This window comes from Gobius niger (genome assembly GCF_951799975.1).
Source record: "Gobius niger genome assembly, chromosome: 18".
NCBI lineage: Eukaryota > Metazoa > Chordata > Actinopteri > Gobiiformes > Gobiidae > Gobius > Gobius niger.
In genome coordinates this window covers 805,063-829,716 of record NC_136869.1, presented here as the reverse complement: position 1 = coordinate 829,716, position 24,654 = coordinate 805,063, and the positions used below count along the sequence as shown (strand labels likewise).

The following is a 24,654-nucleotide window of genomic DNA, read 5'->3' as shown; positions in this document are numbered from 1 at the left end:
CTAGAAATGTTTCCAATAATTCCACCCCCCATTTTTTTACTTTTTACAATTTTGTAAAATTTTTCCAAATTTTTACCCCCGTTTTTCCACTTTTTCCAAATTTTTAAAAACGTTAGAAATATTTCCAATCCCCCCCAATTTTTCAAAATGTTCCCAATGTTCACACTATTTTCCATTTTTTTCCCCCAGTTTGTCAATTTTTCCAATCTTTCCACTTTTTTCCCTAAATTTTTCAACTTTTTAAAAATGTTTTTTCATATTTTAAATTTTTTCCCCCCAGTTTTTAAACTTTTTCAAATTTTTTCAAAATGCTAGAAATGTTTCCAATCTTTCCACTCCCGCCCACAATTTTTTTACTTTTTAAAAAGTTTTAAATTTTTCCCACTTTTCAATTTTTTTCTAATTTTCACACTTGTTCCACAGTTTTTTAATTCTATCAAAAATGTTTCAAATGTTTTTTTCCAATCTTTCCACATTTTTCCCCCAATTTTTCAACTTTTCATTTATTTTTTCCAATTTTTTCCAAAATTTTTAAACTTTTTCCAATTTTTCCAAAATGCTAGAAATGTTTCCAATCTTTCTACTCCCCCACCCAATTTTTTTACTTTCAACATTTTTTTTAAATTTTTCCAAGTTTTTTTCTAATTTCCACACTTGTTCGACAGTTTTTTTTTTAACTGTATTCAAAATGTTTCAAAAAAAAATGTCCAATCTTTCCACATTTTCCCCCCAATTTTTCAACTTTTTCATTTTTTTCCAATTTTATTTTTTACATTTTTTCCAATTTTGTGTTTTCCCTAGTTTTTCAACTTTTCCCAATTTTTTCAAAATGCTAGAATTGTTTCCAATCTTTTCACTCCCCCCCCCCCCCCCCCCCCCACAATGTTTTTACTTTTTTTTTAAATGTTTAAATTTTACCCACTTTTAATTTTTTTGTGTAATTTTCACACTTGTTCCACAGTTTTTTAATTATATCCAATTCTTCAACTTTTTCGTTTTTTCCCCCAATTTTTTCCAAACTTTTTCCATTTTTTCCAATTTTGTGTTTTTCTGTCCACTTTTGCCATATTTTCAGTTTTTCCACCGTTCAACAGCATCAACATTTGGATCTAAAGATTTAACATTTTTTCCGGTTCCTGTTTGATGCTTTTCCCAGAATTTAACCATAAAGAAAAGTCCATGAACTCTTTCTGCTTTCTCTTTCGGGAGGTTTGGGAACAGGTTTTAAAAAAAACGTGAAATGAGGGAAAAAGTCTCTGAATGAACAAATCTCTCGTCTGTGTTTCTGAATCTCTTCCATGAAACGTTACGGTTTTTTTATTTGCCGAAATAATCCAAGAATTCAGACTTTTCCACAGTCGAAGGTTGTTACGGTGGAATGTTGGAATAAAACAATGTCCTTAAACTCTTTTAAAGGCGAGTCGTCTTCGGAAAAGGCTGGAAATGTTGCTTTTCTCGCCTCTTAAGTCTTCGGCAAAGTAAGAACAGACTCATCGGGAGGTTTTGGTGAAGTTTCTGGTAAAAATCGGCCAAAAAAATCGATGAAAACGATCCAGGAATGAACTCCCAAAAGCCTGAGCTCTGGTGACGGATCTGTTTGTGGTGGACTGATCGGTGAATGAGCGTTTCCCCTGGCGGTGGCGTCGCCCCCTTCAGGCCAGCAGCAGCTCGAGCCCCCGCGGCGCCCCCTTCAGGCCAGCAGCAGCGTCAGCACGAGCCCCGCGGCGAGCAGCGCCAGGTCGCGGCGGAGCTGGCGAGAACCGTTCCCGCGGCTGCACAGCTCGAAGAGACTCCCGCGGAAATCCAGGCTCCGGGACTCCTCCTTCAGCTTCTCCCACATCTCTGTCGCCCCCTCCTGGCAGTCGGCGAGAGCCGTGGTGGCGCACGAGTGGAAGTTATCCCAGTACCTGAGGAGGAGATCAGGTGAAAACAGGTTAAAACAGGTTAAAACGGGTTAAAACAGGTTAAAACAGGCTAAAAACAGGCTAAAAACAGGTTAAAACGGGTTAAAACAGGTTAAAACAGGCTAAAACAGGTTAAAACAGGCTAAAAACAGGTTAAAACGGGTTAAAACAGGCTAAAAACAGGCTAAAAACAGCCACGAGTGGAAGTTATCCCAGTACCTAAGGAGGAGACAGGTTAAAACAGGTTAAAATAGGTTAAAACAGGTTAAAACAGGTTAAAACAGGCTAGAAACAGGTTAAAACAGGTTAAAAACAGTCACGAGTGGAAGTTATCCCAGTAACTGCCTCAGGTCTGTGATGTCAGTCCTTCAGGTCACATGACTGCCTCAGGTCACACTGTCAGGTGTCTCGGCCGCTGTTCCAGGAGACAGATGTGGATTCTGTTTGGATGTTCAGAGAGTTTATAACAAAATGAGTGAAGTACCATCTGCAGAGAAAACAAACGCCCCCTGAGCGTCTGAACAGCTGTGGAGGAGGAGCTCTTTCTAACCTACTCTGGACACGCCTCTTCTTTTTTCTGACCTAATGATGATGTCCCGGAGAAAAGCTCGTCACGAGGACTTTATTCAACCTTCCTAAAGAAGAACAGAAGTTGTTTTTTCTCTCCGGGACTCGGCGACTTTCACCAAAACAAAAAGGCTTTGACGTCATTCAGACACGTTTGAAGCAAACTTAAAGAGCAGCCATCTTGTCTCTTCTTCGGTTCATACACACTTTTTTTTTTTTTTAATGGTTTGTTTGGTCGGGACAGTGCAAGTTAATGAACAAGCCACACCGGATTGTAGCCTTAGGCTAATTTTCATCCGTCGTCCCCCATGCGCACTCTCAAACACACTCTCATACATCCTGGCCTATTGTACATGTTTTTAGTGGTAGGGGAAAACCGGAGTACCCGGAGGAAACCTACGCAGACACGGGGAGAACATGCAAACTCCACACAGAAAGGCCCCGTCCTTGGTGGGAATCAAACCCGGACCTTCTAGCTGTGAAGCGAGAGCTCTAACCGCTGTGCTACTTGGCCTCATCTGCGCTGTGGCAGCATATCGGGGACAGGAAGAGAACTGGACACAGGGCTTTAGCGCATGCGCAAGCTTCGCATGTTTACGACAGTTAGAAGACAGTGATTAATATGTTGGAGTCTTGACACAGACATAATGCTTTGTATAACATCATTTTAATAAAAATCAAAAGTACTGTTTTGAAAGAAGTTTGTTTTAACTCAGCACAATATATTTAGTACTTCTGCACATGCGTCTTACAGGCGCGAAGTTCGACCGGCTTTAAAATGTATTAATATTTTCATGATCGGTACAATTTATGTGTTTAAACCATATCTACTTATACTTTTAATTGTTTTTCCGCTTATTCCAGTCATATAGATGCAAACTACCCACGAGGATGTTTTCTTTCGCGTTTTTTCGCTGAAAAGAATGGCTTCATGAGGACCTAACCTATTTAAATCGTATATTTGGCTGCCTTGTGTGTAAATATATAGACCTATAAACATGATCATAGATTGTACATTTTGTAAATAGCCAATTGTTGTGTTTTTGTTTAGTCGAATCTGATCGTTTATAATTATTATAATTTATATCATCATCAAAATCATCATTATTTTGTTTATTTGTATTTTCTATAAATATACACAATTTACAACTTGTTCTGTTGCTTTGTCAAATCTTTCATAATCGTTATTATCATTTCTATCATCATCATTACAATTATTTATTTCAATGTATTTTACATAAATATCGCCGACATAATTTACACATTGCCTAATTAACACTTTCTCCATCTGTGAGATCAATAAAGTATCAAAGAGCTGCCGTAAACATGCGAGGCTGCGCATGCGCTAAACACCGTAGCCCCGATTCTCCAGCGTTCGCTAGCTCCGATTCACTTCCTGTCTCCGATTCACTTCCTGTCTCCGATTCACTTCCTGTCTCCGATTCACTTCCTGTCTCCGATTCTCTTCCTGTCTCCGATTCACTTCCTGTCTCCGATTCACTTCCTGTCTCCGATTCTCTTCCTGTCTCCGATTCACTTCCTGTCTCCGATTCACTTCCTGTCTCCGATTCACTTCCTGTCTGCGATTCACTTCCTGTCTCCAATTCACTTCCTGTCTCCAATTCTCTTCCTGTCTCCGATTCACTTCCTGTCTCCGATTCACTTCCTGTCTCCGATTCACTTCCTGTCTCCGATTCACTTCCTGTCTGCGATTCACTTCCTGTCTCCAATTCACTTCCTGTCTCCGATTCACTTCCTGTCTCCGATTCACTTCCTGTCTCCGATTCTCTTCCTGTCTCCGATTCACTTCCTGTCTCCGATTCACTTCCTGTCTCCGATTCACTTCCTGTCTCCGATTCTCTTCCTGTCTCCGATTCACTTCCTGTCTCCGATTCACTTCCTGTCTCCGATTCACTTCCTGTCTCCGATTCACTTCCTGTCTCCGATTCACTTCCTGTCTCCGATTCTCTTCCTGTCTCCGATTCACTTCCTGTCTCCGATTCACTTCCTGTCTCTGATTCACTTCCTGTCTCCGATTCACTTCCTGTCTCCGATTCTCTTCCTGTCTCCGATTCACTTCCTGTCTCCGATTCACTTCCTGTCTCCGATTCACTTCCTGTCTCCAATTCACTTCCTGTCTCCAATTCACTTCCTGTCTCCGATTCACTTCCTGTGTCCGATTCACTTCCTGTCTCCGATTCACTTCCTGTCTCCAATTCACTTCCTGTCTCCGATTCACTTCCTGTGTCCGATTCACTTCCTGTCTCCAATTCACTTCCTGTCTCCGATTCACTTCCTGTGTCCGATTCACTTCCTGTCCCCGATTCACTTCCTGTCTCCGATTCACTTCCTGTCCCCGATTCACTTCCTGTCCCCGATTCACTTCCTGTCTCCGATTCACTTCCTGTCTCCGATTCTCTTCCGGTCTCCGATTCACTTCCTGTCTCCGATTCTGTGAAAGGACATGCATGTTTCCTGAGGATTGAGCCCAGGGGCAACAGGTACAATGAAAACAGAACCGGGCCTAAAATAGACCCTTGTGGGGGGCGGACTGGCCATATGTCCATCGTGGAAGAGCACAGAAGGGTCTGGCCTCCCACTTTTCTCCTCTTACCACCCGCCTAAACCTCTTACCACCCGCCTAAACCGAACGCATTCTCTCCTCTTTGCCTAAAGGCCAGAGCAACGCCTCATTTGAAAGCTAAGACCCACAAAACTGATGTTTTTCCTCAAGTTGTTGCAAACTTTTTTTGTTACTGTTTGTCACTTTTTTGTTGCATTTTGTTAAGTTTTTTGTCTCCTTTCATCGCTTTTTTAATTTCAATTTATTGTCACAAAAATGTGACAAAAATTCAACAAAAATGTGACAAAAATTCAACAAAAAATGACAAAAACACAACCAAAAAAGGACATAAATGTGACAAAAATTCAACAAAAAGTGACAAAAAAAGTTATGAAAAAACAACCAAAACATGACAAAATGTTACAATCACATTTCCAGGTCTTAGCTTTCAAATGAGCCTTTACTGCTGCTCTCCAGTCGAGAAGCTTTCAGATTTGGGTAAAGCCGAGCTCGGGCCCGGCTGGTCCGAGTCCAGGCTGGTCAGTCCCGGTCCGGCCCCGCCTTGAACAACACTTTAACTCAGGACTGCTGAAGCGAGCGCTGTGTCCGGCCGCGCCCCAGCGTCCCGGGGGAGGGGGGGCTCAGCTGCTCCTCTCTCATTACTCCCGCCCCCCCCCCGTCCCCCCCCCCTGAACAGGGCTTTAATGAGGAGCCACTCTGATGAAAGTGTAATGAGCGCCCGGACACGTCCCGGGTCTCAGGGGGCGGAGCCGCAGACGATCGCAATCCCATTAGAGCCAGGGGGGGGCGGGGTGTCAGGAGGAGGGGGGGGGGGGCGGGTCAGGGGGCGGGGACGGGTCACTGCGGAACCGTAAACCTCACGGGTCGGTTTGGAGACGCCGACGAGCCGTGACTAAACGGGACGACTCAATTAAAGAGAGAAACTTTAGAAACGAGAAGCTTCTGCTGGAGTTAAACCTCTGAACTCCTGAACTCCCGCCTGAACCGAGAGGAGCTTTTCCCTCACGTCAGCACATTTACTTACCATCATTTTTTTGTTGGGTGTTCAACTCAATTATGTAACTTTATTTGTCATTTTTGTCACGTTTTTGTCATTTTTTGTCAAATTTTTTAATCAGATTTTTAGCATTTTTTTGTCATTTTTTGTCATTTTTTGTCACATTTTTGTCACATTTTTTGTCACATTTTTTGTCCATTTTTTATCATTTTCCAGTTTTCCTCCAGTTTTCCTCCAGTTTTCCTCCTGACTCTGAGCTCTTCCTCTGTGTCGCCTCGTGTTCTTTATCTGATTGTGTTTTTGTGTTTAACCCTTTGTGCGGTGAGTGAGAGTCAAGAGGCTCCACTTCACCCCCTCCCTCTCCCCCTCCTCCCCCCTCCTCTCCCCAGAGACCCCCCCGCCCCCTCTCCTCGCCCCCCCCGCCCCCTCTCCTCGCCCCCCCCCGCCCCCCCCCTCCACAGCCACCCGTCTGTTTGGCTCGTGCCTCGGAGCTTAATCCAATCTGTGCCGCCTTTGACCCGACGCCTGTTTGGATCCAATTAACACCCGCTCAGCCACGCCCCCTAACACCCCCTCAGACAAACCCCCCCCCCCCCACACACACACACACACACACACACACACAGAGCTGCTTCATTCAACAGGGACTCGCTGGAGATTCACAGGTTTCAGAACGATCTTCACTGTAGAGCTGGACCATCAGGAAGAAAATGATGATTATTTTATATATATATATATATATATATATATATATATATATATATATATATATATATATATATATATATATACTAGCTGAGACTCGCTAGTCTCCACATTTGATATTCTGAGATTATGAGTGATTACAAAGAAATGTCCAACCCGTCACACAGTTCAGCTGTAGACCAGTGGTTCCCAACCCATTCCAAAAACTATGGCCACTACAAATGTGTAAAATAATGAATGCTAAAAATAATTTCAAACAATCTGCAATTGGAGTGTTTGATGCACCCGTGCTCCTTTCTTATTTACTACAACGACAATATGTTCGATAAACTCAGGGAATAGAATTCAAGAGACAGTGGAATAATGATGGATAAATATTAGGGGTTCAGCTCTAACGGTTTGGTCCACGGTGCAGGACCCGTGGTTTGGTGCATCACGGTAGTGCACAATAAAAAAAATGAGTAGGTTTTGAACTGAAATAGCCTAATGATCGTTATTAGACAGTATTTATAACCTGACAATAAAATTGGCAATGCTTTCAAAGCTGCTTTAGAATAAAATGTACCTCTGGGCTCAATACGTGAAAGCAAAATAGAAAACAAATGGTCCAGCAGCAAAGTAAAAAAAAAGAAAAAACCTACGCAGTGCAGGCCATGCGCTCGTTAAGCGGTAGTTTCATTTTCACTTTTACTCACACGGAGGAGAAATCAGTCGGAGCAGCGCGTTTGATTAGAGGCTCGTGTTTGAGCAGGTTTTGGGCAATGTTTTGCGTGTACTTTTTTTCGGAGACAAAGCTTTGGAGACGGAATACGGTCACCACCAACCACACACACACTCAGTACTGTTGCCAGGCTTCCTGGTGTTCCCAAACGGTCTCCCATCCCAGTCCTAACCAGGCCCGTCCCTGCTTAGCTTCAAAGTCGGTATGGGAAATAAACATGGCGGCGCCCAGGCGGCCATTGAGATTGCGTTTTCTATTATAGATATATACATTTATATATATATATATATGTATATATATATATATATATATATATATATACATATATATATATATATATATATATATACATATATATATATATATATATATATGTATATATATATATATATATATATATATATATATATGTATGTATATACATATATATATACATATATATATATATATATACATATATATATATACATATATATATGTATATATATATATATATATATATATATATACATATATATATATACATATATATATGTATATACATACATATATATATATATGTATATATATATGTATATACATACATATATACATACATATATATATATGTATATATATATGTATATACATACATATATATATATATATATATATGTATGTATATATGTTATATATTTGTTTCCCATTTTCTTACATTTTTCTCCTAATTTTTTTCCCCAATTCCTTCCCGTTTTCCTCCAACTTTCCCCTTATGTCCCTCTAGTTTCCTCAGTTTCCTCTTATTTGTTTCTTTAATGTAAATGTGAGAAAATACTGTTTGGGGATAAAAGGCGTCAGAGACAGATGGAGGCTCAGGGGGAGGTGTGTGTGTGTGTGTGCGTGTGCGTGTGCGTGTGCGTGTGCGTGTGCGCGTGCGCGTGCGCGTGCGTGTGCGTGTGCGTGCGCGTGCGCGTGCGCGTGCGTGTGCGTGTGCGTGTGTGTGTGCGTGTGCGTGTGTGTGCGTGTGTGTGTGTGCGAGAGACAGAAATGTGAAAAAGCAATAGTAGTACCTAAAAATAAAAAATAATGAAAATGTGACTTCAAAGCGGCGACAAAAGTCACAATCAATTTTGTAGGTCTTAGCTTTCAAATGAAGAACAGCATGTTGTGACATCACACACATAACCTCTCTTACTCTAAACACAGGTTAAAGAGGGAGTACCCAGTCTATATCTCACTACAATGATGACAAACCTTCTGTTGGTCTGTAAATGCAGTAAATCAGAATAACTGCCTTGTATAAAATGTCTCTCTCAAAATGGCTGTAGTGAATGTCTTGAAATAGGCCTCTGTCTCTTTAAGAACCTCTGAGCCTTTAGACACGCCCCCTCCACACGCTGTCTGTGGCATCAGTGGGGAGGGGGTTCTGCTGAGGAGCAGTGGTTGGTTACTCGGCTGGTGACCAAAGCTCGGAGGCGTCTCCAGGAGGTGGGGGCGTTCCTAGGAGGACTCAGGCAAACCTGTCCCTAAAATGGCCGCCATCAGAGTTTTTACAGATTACTCAGAAATACGTGAATGTGCCAAGGCAACACTTCAGCCATGTTTTTAATGAGGGAGTGTACGTGTGTCCCTAAGCCCCGCCCCCCGTGTGGCCCCGCCCCCCGTGGCCCCGCCCCCCGTGCCTCACCCGCAGATGCGGTGCAGGTTCTGCTGGTCGTCCAGGTCCTGGGGGTAGTTGGCCATGTTGTCCCCGAGCTTCAGGAGGCAGTCGGAGAACCCGCGGAACACCGAGTCGCAGTGTCCCGCCCCCGTCGCCGCGGCAACCAGGGACGCTGCACAGACACAGGCGCGGCCCACAGGTCAGAGAGAGGAGGTACCCGGACAGGACGTCACACACAATTTATTTATCAACATTTTCCACATTCTTCACTTTTTTTTTGTTAGAAAAAAAAAACGATCTTCATTTTTACCGTAGTTTTGCCCCAATTTTCCCTCACATTTTTAGTCCAATTTTTGTTCCAGTCTGTGAAGGCGACGCGGCGGGTGAAGGTACTCGAGTAACGACATAAACGCGAGAAAAAAATACATTTTCTGTCATTTTACGTTTTCATTTTTAGGCCTAAAAATGACCCAAATTTCCCAGATTTTCAAAATAAATGTTGAGTTTTATTTTGTTGGTGAGTGACTTACACAGACTTTTAATTGTATTTATTTATTTTGTTTTAAGTGGGACGATGTGCTGTATTAATGAACACTGTAAAAAAGGTCATTAATAAATCACATACTACAGCAGGGTCGGCAACGTCAGGCCCGGGGGCCAAACCCGGCCCTCCAGCTCAGAACCCCCGGCCCTCAAGGGGATTTTGAGAAACATTATGACACAAATCAGAAAATACTTTAACATGTTTAAGGTAAAATGGGAGAAATCCTGTTAATACAATGAGGTCACATCATGAACAACTCTGGCATTTGTAGAAAGTGCACTGGAAAAATAATAATAACTTTAAGGAAGAAATGACAGAAACCGACTTTAATGAGATTCACTCTAAAGTCTGAGCAGATCTGGTCTGGTCTTAGTCAGGGATCATGTGTAGGTCAGGTTAGGTCAGGTTAATTTATTTGTACTCGTGGGTAAATTCGTTTCGCAATTCTGAGAACTAGTCTTTACATTAAAACACATTATACAAAGATAAAACATCACACATATAAAATACAAAACTTGTAAGTCTCCAGATACTAACAGGAAGTGCCTTTGGTGCAGAAACAACTGAAGTTTAAGCCACTTGACGGTAACAAAGATTAAATAAAAAGCCGTGTCAGGGGTGATTTGATCCCGTCTTGTTCATAAAGGAAAGGGCAGCGGGAACAAAGCTTTTCTTAAGCGGTTCGTGTGGTTTATCGGCATCAAAAACCGACGCCCAGACGGAAACATCGAAACTCTGAATGCAAAGGATGCTCTGAGTCTTTACGATGCTTCGTCCTCTCGAACTGTCTGTCCTGCAGAAAGTCCACACTGGTCTGAGGCCGAGGACTTTGACCACTTGACCAGATGATTCAAGGCGTTTTTGTTTCTAACAGAGGAGCTCCCGTACCAGGCGACCAGGCAGAGCTCGGGTCACTTCGATAAAACAGTGTCATCACAGTTTTATCTCCATGAAAGAAGGACAGTTTCCGAAGCCCTTTTTACAAACAGCAGCACAGTTTTCATTCAAATTCAGTTTACATCTATAATTGTTCTAAGACACCTGCAGGACTCCACACACTCCACTTGTCGTCCCTTTATATATGTTATATATGTAGAACGCTGGTCATTATCGGGAAAATGAGCACCTTCAGGGCGAGCCGGACCCCGAGGTGAAGCGGAGGGTCCGGCTCGCCCTGAAGCTGCAGTTTGTGAATCTTCTAGTTTCCATTGAAAGGATTTACTATGTTTGTCCTTTTTGTGATTTCTGTTCTCGCTCCTCAGCTCTGTGACTCTGAGGTGAGTTTTACCGTTTCATCTTCATCTACAGTCGATCGTTTGAGAAGTTTATTTGTGTCACAGTCGCGAGAGGAACTTCACTAACAGAACTCACATTTTAAGATTGTTGAGTCATTTTACAAAAGTTCCTTCAAGTTATAAATGACAATATTAACCTCTTAACTCCCGCCTGAACGGATCCCATTTTCTCCAGTTTGGCTTTACCCGAATCAAAAAGCTTCTTGGGAAAAAAGCACCAAAACAGCCACAAAACAATTGAAGAAACCAAGGATGTAAACGCAACAAAAAATCAACAAAAAAATGACAAAAATTAAACAAAAAAGTGACAAAAAATCAACAAAAAATCAACAAAAAAGTGACAAAAACTCGACAAAAAGTGACAAAAATTAAACAAAAAAGTGACAAAAAATCAACAAAAAATCAACAAAAAAGTGACAAAAACTCGACAAAAAGTGACAAAAATTAAACAAAAAAGTGACAAAAAATCAACAAAAAATCAACAAAAAAATGACAAAAATTAAACAAAAATTCAACAAAAAAGTGACAAAAAATCAACAAAAAAGTGACAAAAATTAAACAAAAAAGTGACAAAAAAGTGACAAAAATGTGACAAAAATGTGATAAAAACTCAACAAAAAAGTGACAAAAATTAAACAAAGATGTGACAAAAAGTCAACCAACAACTGACTAAAAAAAATTGACAAAAACTCAACAATAAAATTACAAAAACTCCACAAAAAACCCACAAAATAAAACGTAAAAAAGGTGACCCAACACAGCAACAACGCAAGGAAAAAGATCAGTTTTGTGGGTCTTAGCTTTCAAATGAGGTGCTACACAGGCCTATAGCCAAAGAGGACAGAATGCATTCAGTTTAGGCGGGTGGTAAGAGGTTAAAGTGTTGAGTCTCTGAGGTGTGAGCTTGAATTCAGCAGAAACAAAATGCAACTATTGTCCTCGAGTCGTAGCTTATACTGTTTTAGTTCAAGACAAGGCCTTATTGTTTTGCTCATCACCTCCACTATTAGCTTGTTGCACGGTGTGGCTATGCTAGTTCCTCTGACCTGAAGGTGTGAGCGCCTGGACTTCCTGTCTGTTTTCTTTTCCTGGAATAATAATCATATTTTCCAAAGATGATGTTGCGGGCGGTGAGTTCCCGGTAGACGATCATTTACTGTGTTCAAATCATGAAGTTCAGATCAGAGACGCCTGTGATCATGAAGGATCGAGAGTTTGTCTTGAAGCTAAAGGCTAACATGCTATAAAAATATATATACTGTATATAAAAAGGCACTATTTCAAGTTGTGTGATGCATTAACCCCTTAACTCCCACCTGAACCGAGCACATTTTCTCCACAAAAACAATGATGGAAATGTGGCAAAAATGTGACAAAAAATTGACGAAAAAATGACAAAAATGTGAGAAAAATTTGACAAAAAAAGATGACGTGAGGAAAAAAGATCCTCTCGGTTCAGGCGGGAGTTAAGAGGTTAAATTAGCCTTTAGCTTCAAGACAAACTCCCTGATCCTCACAAACATAAACGTCTCCTCTATGGAAATATTTCTACCAGGAACTCACTGGTCTGAGCTCATCTTAATGGAAATGAACACGAACAGGAAGTACTCGCGCCCACAGCTTCAGCTCAGAGGACACATTGTGCAACAAGCCGATTGAATTGAATATGACTGTTGTTGTTTTTTAGGGCCGGTCTTGACCCAAAAGTCCCGGGCCGAGTTTGTTCTGCCCGTCCAGCCCTGGTCCCAGGTCAGAAACAAAGGCACAAACTGAGTCTGGTCCACACGGAACCGAAGGCCGAAGCAAAAAGAGGAGCTTGTCATTTGGCCCCGCCCCCTTCTCCATCACAAACTCATCAAACATGAACGTGAAAACCCGCGTCGATCACCGCGTCCAGACCCGTCCACAGCTGGGCTCTGGCGCCTCATTTGAAAGCTAAGGCCGCGTTTTTTTTTTGTACGTGAACGTGACGTAAACGCGAAAACAAAAACGAAATGAGGCGTTGCTAGATTTGGGTAAAGCTGAGCCGGAGGAAACGTGGTCGGTGCTGGGGGGGAGGGGGTGGGGGGTTGTTTCGCGGGTGAATCCGTGGCGTCGCGCGGTAAAAGCCCCGGATGCGCGGCCCTTTCCTCCCGGTGCCCTTGGCCGCGCTCTCCTCTCGCCGCACTGCAGATCTCAATTTGGGCCAATCCACCGCGCGCACACACCCCCCTCCCCCCGCTACTCCCCCCTGAACCCTCTCCCCTCCGCAGCCCCCCCCCCCCCTCCTCCCCCCCATAGAGTAAAACCTGCCCCTCAAATCCACAAAAAAATCCGAAATGTTTTAAAAATGAGTTTCTTTGCGCCTCGTCTCTTTTTCCTCCTCTCTCCGCGCGCGCGCAGAGGGGGCGGGGAGGAGGGGGGGGGGGGGGGGGGGTGGACGGGGGGGGACGGGGGCTTTCCCCTCGTGAGCGCGCACACGGGGCGAGCACGCGCGCGCACGGAGACCCTCGCTCGTGCGCGCGCTTTGGCCCAGAATGAGAAAGAGAGAGAGAGAGAGAGAGAGAGAGAGGAGGGAAAGTCACCGCGTCACAAACGGTCCCAGAAAACGGACTAAACATGAGGGTTTTTTTTACAGGCGAGTGTCGCGGGTTTGACTCCGGGCTCACAGGGAAGCCTCCACACCATGTTTTTATGTGTTTATTCTATCATTAAAAAGCAGGACGGGGGCTCTTCTCTTCTCTCTTCTCTCTTCTCCCTCAGTTCTTCTCTTCCCTCGCGCGCTCTTTACTCTTTATTCGTTCATGAACATCCTGGAATAACGAAGGGAAACCCCGTAGCTCCTCCAGACCATAAACCCCCGTACAGTCGGCAATGTATTCCTGATTAATAATTCATAACCCACAACAGCGAGCTGAACGGACGCACGAGCGCGATTTCTGTGAAGCCTCGTCCCTTCATCATTTAAGGACATTTATTATTATTATTATCATTATTATTATTATTGTTATTATTATTATTGTTATTAGACCTTTTAATGAACGAGTTAAACCAGAGCATCACGTGGTCATTTCCTGCTGATAAATGAATCCACGTTTCTCACCTTTTCCTTCACACGTGATCAAATAAAAATCCCCTTTGCGCCATTTTATCCACATTTAAAGTCACGTGACGAAGGTTTTTTTCCCCCATTTCCCCCGAAACCGCCACAGAAATGACCTTTAACCTCTTCACCTCCACCGGGCGCATTTTCTCCAGCTTTACCCGAATCTAAAACGCCTCCTGTCTTGAGAGTTTGCGGCCTGGAGGCCATTTGAAAGCTAAGGCCTAACAAACCCGGATCTGAGCTTCTTTCTTCCCTCGTGACGTGAGCGCGACACAAACGAGATGCAAATGTTGAGACAAAAAAAAAACGTGCGGAAAACGTGGCGTAAATGCGACGAAAACGCAAAAAAAAGCGACAATTTTACGAAAAAAAATTATAACAAAAAAAAAACGTGCGGAAAACGTGACGTAAATGCGACGAAAACGCAAAAAAAGGGACAATTTTACAAAAAAAAAATTTCAAAAAAAAAAACGCGCGGAAAACGTGACGTAAATGCGACTAAAACGCAAAAAAAAAGCGCAACAATTTTACAAAAAAAAATTATAAAAAAAAAAACCGTGCGGAAAACGTGACGTAAATGCGACGAAAACGCAAAAAAAAAGCGCAACAATTTTACAAAAAAAAATTATAACAAAAAAAACGCGCGGAAAACGTGACGTAAATGCGACGAAAACGTAAAAAAAAAAGCGACAATTTTACAAAAAAAAATTATAACGAAAAAAAAAAAGGGCGGAAAACGTGACGTAAATGCGACTAAAACGTAAAAAAAAAAAAAAAAGTGCGACCATAATGTTACAAAAAAAATGTGCAGAAGCTTTTAGATTTGGGTAAAGCTGAGCTGGGGTTGCGTTTGCCCCCCCTCCCTCCTCCCCCTCCTCCCCCCTCCCTCCCGCAGATGCTTCGCCTCCTGCGCATTAAATATTAACGCGAGTAAAAGCGGCGTAAAAGCCCCGGGTCGATGCGCGCGGGGATCACGTTACAGCGTGCGTAAAGGGCTCGCGCTCTCCTCCTCCTCCTCATCATCATCGTGGCATTATTGTTGTTTTTTTCCCCTTCCTTCCTCCTCGCGCAGCTCCCGGGGCCGTTTCGTTATTTCACCGAAATCACGGAGGAAATGTCACGGATTTATCCAGCACCTCCGGCCGCGCGCGCTCCTCCGTCTTTACGCAACACGTTTTTATTCCGCCTCTTTTGTCTCGCGTGATCGATTCATCACGTTTTCACTCACTTGTTTTCTTCATGAAACTGTGACGCGTTTTTTATTTTATTTTATTTTCAGGAGGAAAGATTTTCAAACAATAAAGTCCCGAAGCTGAAGCAGAACCGGCGGGATTCACGTTCGGTCGTTTCCGCGAAATCCCGTAAAAACTCCCGAACACCGGCCTGGCAGAGGTTTATTTGGCGCCACAGCGAAAGTAAAATAATGAAGCGCTGTTACGGGGGGGGGGTGATGGTCCGGTGTGGATCAGGGGGGGACGCGGTGATCGGTCCCGGGTGCCGCGTAAATCTAATAATAGCCAAACGCAGGAAGGTCGTTCGGCAGTTTCCGCCGATGCCGCCGCGCACTCACCGAAGTGCAGAGCTCCGAGCAGCGCGAGGACCCGTCCGAAGCGGCGGGTTCCTCCCATCCTCCCCCTCCTCCTCCCCGCGAGGCCCCCGGTCCAGGCGAGGTCCCGGGGATCAGCGCCGCCGCATTCCCGCTTCAGCCGGAACAGGTGCCTTTGACGCGGCCTGGCTCTGGCGCGCGGCCCCGCTCCCGCTGCTGCTGCTGCTCCCGCTGCGGCTCCGGCTCCTGCGTGTCCCCCCCCCGCACACACACACACACACACACACACACACACAAGGCGAGTCCCGCGGGTGGTCCCGGTGTGGCCCTGTAAGTCCTGGTGCCCGGTCCCGGTCCCGGTTCTGCCCGTGGCTCGTGCGTAAACGCTTTGGAGACGCAGGGAAAGCGCTCCTCCCTCCGCCTCTCTCTCTCTCTCTCTCTCTCTCTCTCTGCTCCTCTCACTCCCGCCCTTTTTATTTATTATTTATGAAAAATTACGACACTCACCTCCCCCCTCCCTCCCCCCTCCCTCCCCGCGGTCACGTGGTGCCGCTCCTCTCTGGAAAAACACGCACGTTTCTGAATCTGTGAATGGGGCCTTTCCCTTCGGCCTCGCGCGTTTCTCTCACGAACGAGAAACTCAGAAACTCTGGAAATCACACGAGCGGAGACAGACAGACAGACAGACAGACAGACAGACAGACAGACAGACAGACAGACAGACAGACAGACAGACAGACAGACAGACAGACAGACAGACAGACAGACAGGGCTGTTTATAATACAGTGTTTATAAAAGTGTTTATAATACAGTGTTTATAATACAGTGTTTATAAAGACACAACGAAGCCTCATGTTTTTATTTTTTATTTTTAGGGAAAAAATAAAATGTTGCTCCTTAACGTGGGGGGGTTGTTTGAGCCCGAATGATCCTGGAGCTCTGTGGTCCTCTGGTAGGGTCTCCCATGGCAAACAGGTCCGAGGTGACGGGTCAGACGAAGAGCAGTTCAAAAGACCCTCATGGACGTGACACATTCAAGGACCGTGACGTCGCCCGGCATGGCGCAGCCGGGGCCCCACCCTGGAGCCAGGCCTGGGGTTGGGGCCCGAACGCGAGCGTCTGGTGGCCGGGTCTCTGCCCACGGGGCCCGGCCGGGCCCAGCCCGAAGGGACGACGTGGGCCCGCCCTCCTGTGGACCCACCACCCGCAGAGGGATCCGTAGGGGTCGGGTGCAGAGAGGACTGGGTGGCAGTCGAGGCCGGGTGCCTCGACGACCTGGTCCACATGCACAGCTTGGGTTCCGGATCCCAACTCCTGGAGAGAGGCTGGACTCTCCATGTTTCTGGAGTTGCCCGCGGGGAGAGGCGGCGGGCTGGGGTGGGTTTGCTCATATCCCCCCAGCTCAGCCGCCACGTGTTGGAGTTCACCCCGGTGGACGAGAGGGTCGCGTCCCTACGCCTCCGGGTCGGGGACAGGTCTCTCACCGTTGTCTCGGCCTACGGGCCCAACATCGGTGCAGAGTACCCGGCCTTCTTGGAGTCCCTGGGAGGGGTACTAGATAGTGCTCCGACTGGGGACTCCATTGTTCTGCTGGGGGACTTCAACGCCCACGTGGGTAACGACAGTGAGACCTGGGAGGGAGTGATTGGGAGGAACGGCCTCCCCGATCTGAACCCGAGTGGTGTTCTGTTATTGGACTTCTGTGCTAGTCACGGTTTGTCCATAACGAACACCATGTTCGAGCACAAGGGTGTCCATAAGTGCACGTGGCACCAGGACGCCCTAGGCAGGAGGTCGATGATCGACTTTGTAGTTGTGTCGTCTGACCTCCGGCCGCGTGTCTCGGACACTCGGGTGAAGAGAGGGGCTGAGCTGTCAACCGATCACCACCTGGTGGTGAGCTGGATCCGCTGGCAGGGGAGGAAGCCGGTCAGACCTGGCAGGCCCAAGCGTGTTGTGAGGGTCTGCTGGGAACGTCTGGTGGATCCCTCTGTCAGTGGGGTCTTCAACTCCCACCTCCGGAAGAGCTTCACCCAGATTCCGGGGGAGGCGGGGGACATGGAGTCAGAGTGGACTCTGTTCTCCTCCTCCATTGTCGATGCGGCTGCTCGTAGTAAGGTCACATCTGCAGCCACAGCTTCCCTGGGGCAGACTGACAGGAGCGCGGCTGCTCACATCTGCACACAGCTCTGTCAGAGGGAAGTCCAGCTCTCCTGGCCACTCAGGGAGTCGAACCCCTGACCTTTGACCCGCTCTAACATCGGCACCACCGTCGCCACATTCACTGTTTTCACCTCAGTCACAGATTTGTTGTTTTTCTGATTTAAATGTCGGTGAAACACGAGAGCTGGTTTTACTGATGGGACTCGATGAAAACATTTGAATCGAGTTCATTATGGCCTTTGTCATTAATTAATACATTTAATTATCAGAGGGACCACAGAGGGACAGTGGCCTCTGCATTTCATTTCATTTATTTATTTATTTCAAGGATAGCCCCGTTGAGATGAACCATCTCTTTTTCAAGGGGGTCCTGAGAAGTCAGTGAAGTCTGTGATGGAGTCCGGGGTTTGTGAGGGGACAGCGCCCTCTGCTGTGCAGCTCCAGCTCTGCAGGATCCGTCCTCCGTTCAATAATGTTCAGCTGCAGACCCGGAGCCGGGACAGATCTACCGTGAAGCGAATCCACCGCGATAGTGTGTGATAGTGCGCCCTCTGCTGGTAAAGACGGATCTACGACGGTATTTAGCTCATGTTTTACATGGAACTTAAATTACATGAATTATTATTTTATTTTTTTTATTAAATTAAAATTGGAAGTAGTTTGTTAGTAGTATGTTTTACTCCAATATTTCAATACGGTGCCTTCATTTGTTCGTAGTAATAAGGAACAAGGGACAGAGACAATATTTTGGAACAAAATACATTTTTTATTATGGCCATTGCTGTCAGTACAGAAAAGGAGGGAAATCACTGGGTTAATAATGTTTTCAGATGCAATAACAAAGTAAAATACTAACATTTGTACCTTCAGGGTCTTCCCTGTTTCTTGAATTAAACAGAAATCTTTCTGTTGAATTCCTCAACTTCACTAAAGCATAAGATCAACACTGTTGTCAATAATGTGTAAAAATGAAATGTATATCATATACAACAATGTGCCATTAATAATGGTGCCAGAACTTTTTCAAAAATGTATTTGTCCTTTATTTATCCAGGATAAAACTCGTTGAGATTAAAAATCTCTTTTTCAAGAGTGCCCTGGCCCAGATTCTTTAAAATGAAAATATGTCATAATTTGCCACAGAAAGTAAAAGGTACCTTAATACATATGAATAAATTATATATTTACTTAAAGCCTGCAATCACATTTATTGGGGCAGCCTATGTCATTGGGATTATTTATTGTTTTTACGAATTTACAACTAGCATAAACGCTAATTCGTATGTCGTTTAAAGTGTTAGCTTTATCAAACAACAGAAGCATCTACGATTTCAGAATGTGAAATAACGCGGTAAAAAACTGACGTTCGTTGAGTTGATCAAAATCAATTTTCCGAAGAAGTTTACGTTACTTTACTTTAATCATTATTGAAGGGCCGATTAACAGACATTAAGCTCGCAGAGAGATGTGCTGCACCGGGTTACAGCTAAATCCGTAGTCTCCGAGCTAAACACCGTCGTAGATCCGTCTTTACCAGCAGAGGGCGCACTCTCGCACACTATCACGGTGGATTCACATCTGTCCCGGCTCCGGGTCTGCAGCTTCCCCTGCTCCCTCTGTGTGGCCTCTGCGTTGACGTCCTCGATGGCGGCTCCTCCAGAGCGTCCTCTCTCCTCAGATGGAACGGCCTCCGGAGCGTCTGGTCAGGTCACGTGTCAGATCATATAATCAAATGTCCATCTATGCTCATTAAAACAACTGAGTGAGTTCAAACTAATACAGTTTTGCGAGAAAAGAAAAAAAGAAACTATGCTGCAGTGCATCATGGGTAATTTCAGCTCCACAGCTGTATCCTTCGTAAATGAGCCAAACGGAGGAGTGGAGCTGCGAGGGGGCGAGTGGTCCAGGTGAAATGGAACCACTGATGACGCGAATGACGTCCGAAGTGGTCGAGACGCCGAGGATCCTGGGAAACAGCCAACGTCACTGAACCTTAACCTCTGACCCCGCCTTAACCTCTGACCCCGCCTTAACCCCTCACGTCATCAGATTGTTTTTTCCATCATTTTTTTGTTGGTTTTTAGTCATTTTTTTGTAATTATTGGTCAATTTTTGTCAAATTTTTTGTCAAATTTTTTGTATTTTTTTTGTCACGTTTTTTGTCTTGTTTTTGTAATTTTTGTGTAATTTTTTGTCATTTTTTTGTCATTTTTTGTCATTTTTTTGTCATTTTTTTGTCATTTTTTGTCATTTTTTGTCATTTTTTTTGTCATTTTTTTGTCATTTTTTGTCATTTTTTTGTCATTTTTTTGTCATTTTTTTGTCATTTTTTGTCATTTTTTTGTCATTTTTTTGTCATTTTTTGTCATTTTTTTGTCATTTTTTTTGTCATTTTTTTGTCATTTTTTGTCATTTTTTTGTCATTTTTTTGTCATTTTTTTGGTCATTTTTTTCGTCATTTTTTTGTCATTTTTTGTCATTTTTTTTGTCATTTTTTTTGTCATTTTTTTGTCATTTTTTTGTCATTTTTTGTCATTTTTTTGTCATTTTTTTTCACATTTTTGTCATTTTTTTTGTCATTTTTTTGTCATTTTTTAGTCATTTTTTTAGTCATTTTTTTGTCATTTTTTTAGTCATTTTTTGTCATTTTTTTGTCATTTTTTTTCACATTTTTGTCATTTTTTTTGTCATTTTTTTGTCATTTTTTAGTCATTTTTTTAGTCATTTTTTTGTCATTTTTTTAGTCATTTTTTGTCATTTTTTTGTCATTTTTTTAGTCATTTTTTTGTCATTTTTTTAGTCATTTTTTGTCATTTTTTGTCATTTTTTTAGTCTTTTTTTAGTCATTTTTAGTCATTTTTTTGTCATTTTTTTGTCATTTTTTTGTCATTTTTTTGTCATTTTTTTGTCATTTTTTTTGTCATTTTTTTGTCATTTTTTGTCATTTTTTGTCATTTTTTGGTCATTTTTTGGTCATTTTTTGCGTCATTTTTTGCGTCATTTTTTTTGTCATTTTTTTAGTCATTTTTTGTCATTTTTTTAGTCATTTTTTTAGTCATTTTTTTAGTCATTTTTTTGTCATTTTTTTGTCATTTTTTTTGTCATTTTTTTGTCATTTTTTTGTCATTTTTTTTCACATTTTTGTCATTTTTTTTGTCATTTTTTTTGTCATTTTTTTGTCATTTTTTTGTCATTTTTTTAGTCATTTTTTGTCATTTTTTTGTCATTTTTTTAGTCATTTTTTTTTCATTTTTTTAGTCATTTTTTGTCATTTTTTTGTCATTTTTTTAGTCATTTTTTTGTCATTTTTAGTCATTTTTTAGTCATTTTTTAGTCATTTTTTTGTCATTTTTTTGTCATTTTTTTGTCATTTTTTTTGTCATTTTTTTTGTCATTTTTTGTCATTTTTTGTCATTTTTTTGTCATTTTTTGGTCATTTTTTTCGTCATTTTTTTGTCATTTTTTTGTCATTTTTTTTCACATTTTTGTCATTTTTTTTGTCATTTTTTTTGTCATTTTTTTGTCATTTTTTTGTCATTTTTTTAGTCATTTTTTGTCATTTTTTTGTCATTTTTTTAGTCATTTTTTTGTCATTTTTTTAGTCATTTTTTGTCATTTTTTTGTCATTTTTTTAGTCATTTTTTTGTCATTTTTAGTCATTTTTTAGTCATTTTTTTGTCATTTTTTTGTCATTTTTTTGTCATTTTTTTGTCATTTTTTTTGTCATTTTTTTTGTCATTTTTTGTCATTTTTTGTCATTTTTTTGTCATTTTTTGGTCATTTTTTTCGTCATTTTTTGCGTGATTTTTTTGTCATTTTTTTAGTCATTTTTTGTCATTTTTTTAGTCATTTTTAGTCATTTTTTTAGTCATTTTTTTAGTCATTTTTTTGTCATTTTTTTTGTCATTTTTTTGTCATTTTTTTGTCATTTTTTTTCACATTTTTGTCATTTTTTTTGTCATTTTTGTTGTCATTTTTTTGTCATTTTTTTGTCATTTTTTGTCATTTTTTGGTCATTTTTTTGTCATTTTTTTCGTCATTTTTTGCGTCATTTTTTTGTCATTTTTTTAGTCATTTTTTTGTCATTTTTTAAGTCATTTTTTGTCATTTTTTTGTCATTTTTTTAGTCATTTTTTTGTCATTTTTAGTCATTTTTTGTCATTTTTTTGTCATTTTTGGGTCATTTTTTTGTCATTTTTTTTGTCATTTTTTTGTCATTTTTTGTCATTTTTTGTCATTTTTTGGTCATTTTTTTGTCATTTTTTTAGTCATTTTTTGCGTCATTTTTTTGTCATTTTTTTAGTCATTTTTTGTCATTTTTTTAGTCATTTTTTTAGTCATTTTTTTGTCATTTTTTTGTCATTTTTTTGTCATTTTTTTTGTCATTTTTTTTGTCATTTTTTCGTCATTTTTTTTGTCATTTTTTTGTCATTTTTTTGTCATTTTTTTGTCATTTTTTGTCATTTTTTTTGTCATTTTTTTTGTCATTTTTTTTGTCATTTTTTTTGTCATTTTTTTGTCACATTTTTTGTAATTTTTTTGTCATTTTTTTTGTCATTTTTTTGTCATTTTTTGTCATTTTTTGTCAATTTTTGTCCTTTTCTTAGTCATTTTATGTATTTTTTTTGTATTTTTTTTGTAATTTTTTGTCATTTTTGTCATTTTTTGGTCTCACTTTTGTTGCTATTTTCAAACTGTGCTCGGTTCAGGTGGGAGTTAAGGGGTTAAGAAGCGCAGTTTCTCCAGTTCAGCTTTACCCTAATCTAACAGCTTCTTACAGCCTATAGGCCAGAGTAACGCCTCAGTTGAAAGCTAAGACCCACAAGACTATGATGCTTTTGTTGCTCGCCTATGATAATAATTTGAAAGCTAAGGCCTTGTCGTGTGGACAGATATTGTATAAAGTCAGGACGACCTCGTGTGACCTCGCGTGACCTCGCGTGACCTCGTGTGACCTCGCGTGACCTCGTGTGACCTCGCGTGACCTCGTGTGACCTCGTGTGACCTCAGACTTCTGCTTTTCCCTCGACCTCCAGGCGAGTCCGGAAACCCTGAGTCTGCACCTTTAACCAGTGCAACGCCTCATTTGAAAGCTAAGACCTACAACACCTGCAGGTTTCTGTCACGTGTTCCTGTCAGAGTTAACCCTTAACTCCCGCCTGAACCGAGCACATTTTCTCCAGTTTGGCTTTACCCCAATCAAAAAGCTTCTGGAAAAAAGGTGAGAAAAAGAAACAAAACTGAGCCGAAAACAATGATGGAAATGTGACAAAAAATTGACGAAAAATTGACCAAAAAAAATGACAAAAAAATGACAAATAAATGACAAAAAAAAAAGACAAAAAATGACAAAAAAATGACAAATAAATGACAAATAAATGACAAATAAATGACAAAAAAAAAAGACAAAAAATGACAAAAAAATGACAAAAAAATGACGAAAAATTGACGAAAAATTGACGAAAAATGACAAAAAAATGACAAAAAATGACCAAAAAAATGACAAAAAATTGACGGAAAAAAAAGACAAAAAATGACGAAAAATGACAAAAAAATGACAAAAAAAAAAGACAAATAAATGACAAATAAATGACCAAAAAAAATGACAAAAAATGACAAAAAAATGACGAAAAATTACAAAAAAATGACCAAAAAAAAATGACAAAAAAATGACGAAAAATTGACGAAAAAAATGACAAAAAATTACAAAAAATTGACAAAAAATTGACGGAAAAAAATGACAAAAAATGACAAAAAATGACGAAAAATGACAAAAAAATGACAAAAAAATGACAAATAAATGACAAAAAAAAATGACAAAAAATGACAAAAAATTGACGAAAAATTGACGAAAAAATGACAAAAAATGACCAAAAAAATGACGAAAAATTGACGAAAAAAATGACAAAAAATGACAAAAAAATGACGAAAAATTGACGAAAAAAAAGACAAAAAATGGACAAAAAATTGACAAAAATTGACACAAATTTGATTAAAAATTGACAAAAATGTGACAAAAAAAAATGGAAACAAATTGATAAAAAAAAGCTATGAAAATGAGTTGAATACCCAACAAAAAAATGATGGAGAAAAAAGTGATGCCGTGAGGAAAAAGCTCCTCTCGGTTCAGGCGGGAGTTAAGAGGTTAAAGTATTAGACCCTTAAAGACAAGTTCAGACACTTTCAATATTTCTTCCATTTAAAGACAGCTGGATTTCCACGTTTAATTCACAATTTGAAAACACCACGAATTTTGTTTTAGCCACATTTAGTGACAATTTATTTGCATCAAACCAATCCTTTATTTTCACCGTTTCTTTTTCAATGATTTCACTCATGTTCTTTAAATGATTTCAGCAAATCACACAGACTGTAATGTTTCTGCTGCTTCACATAAATCATTTATATATAGAATAAAAGGGCCCCACAGTGGAACCTTGGGGTGTTTATTCCACTTTCTATTTTTCATTTTTCCAAAGTATCGCCGGTAACTGTACAAATTGTTTTCTGTTTTCTAAATCATTAAAGGGTTGGACGCACATGTTACGATGATGTGTTTTCGTCCCCGTACTTTAAAGTCCTGTCACAGCAGCACACGAGAGCGACCCCGCCTGAACCAGCTCGGCTTTACCCAAATCTAAAAGCACCAATAACACAACACAAAACAAAACAACAAAACAAAAGCAACAAAACAAAAGCAACAAAACACAACCTGAAACACGACAAATCAGCGACGACAAAGTTACAGAAATGATGAAGAAAAGTGAAGGAAAAGCAGAAAAAATGACAAATACTGGAATGATCTTAGCTTTCAAATGAGGCGTTGCTCTCACTGCAAAAAGTGGATTCTGAGCAAGTAAAAAATGTCTTACTTTAAGAAATGAGTTCGTATTTTCTCCCTAA

At 41.2% G+C, this 24,654-nt stretch overlaps 1 protein-coding gene across 1 annotated transcript; it reads right to left on the bottom strand.

Moving 5' to 3' along the window:
• Positions 1–1,621: 1,621 nt before the first annotated feature.
• On the bottom strand, positions 1,622–16,035 carry nrn1a (neuritin 1a). The gene is made up of 3 exons (XM_079576657.1): positions 15,612–16,035; positions 9,145–9,289; positions 1,622–1,907 (listed from the first exon to the last, which is right to left on the bottom strand). The coding sequence occupies exons 1-3, from the start codon at positions 15,667–15,669 to the stop codon at positions 1,691–1,693; spliced, it is 420 nt and encodes a 139-aa protein (XP_079432783.1). The 5' UTR covers positions 15,670–16,035; the 3' UTR covers positions 1,622–1,690.
• Between the last annotated feature and the right edge of the window lie 8,619 nt (positions 16,036–24,654).

Coding starts and splice junctions, on each gene's coding strand:
- nrn1a (XM_079576657.1), bottom strand. CDS start 15,669: ATGGGAGGAACCCGCCGCTTCGGACGGGTCCTCGCGCTGCTCGGAGCT. Junction 9,290..15,611: donor GCTCGGAGCTCTGCACTTCG/GTGAGTGCGCGG, acceptor GTGTCTGTGCAG/CGTCCCTGGTTGCCGCGGCG. Junction 1,908..9,144: donor AACCTGCACCGCATCTGCGG/GTGAGGCACGGG, acceptor TCTCCTCCTCAG/GTACTGGGATAACTTCCACT.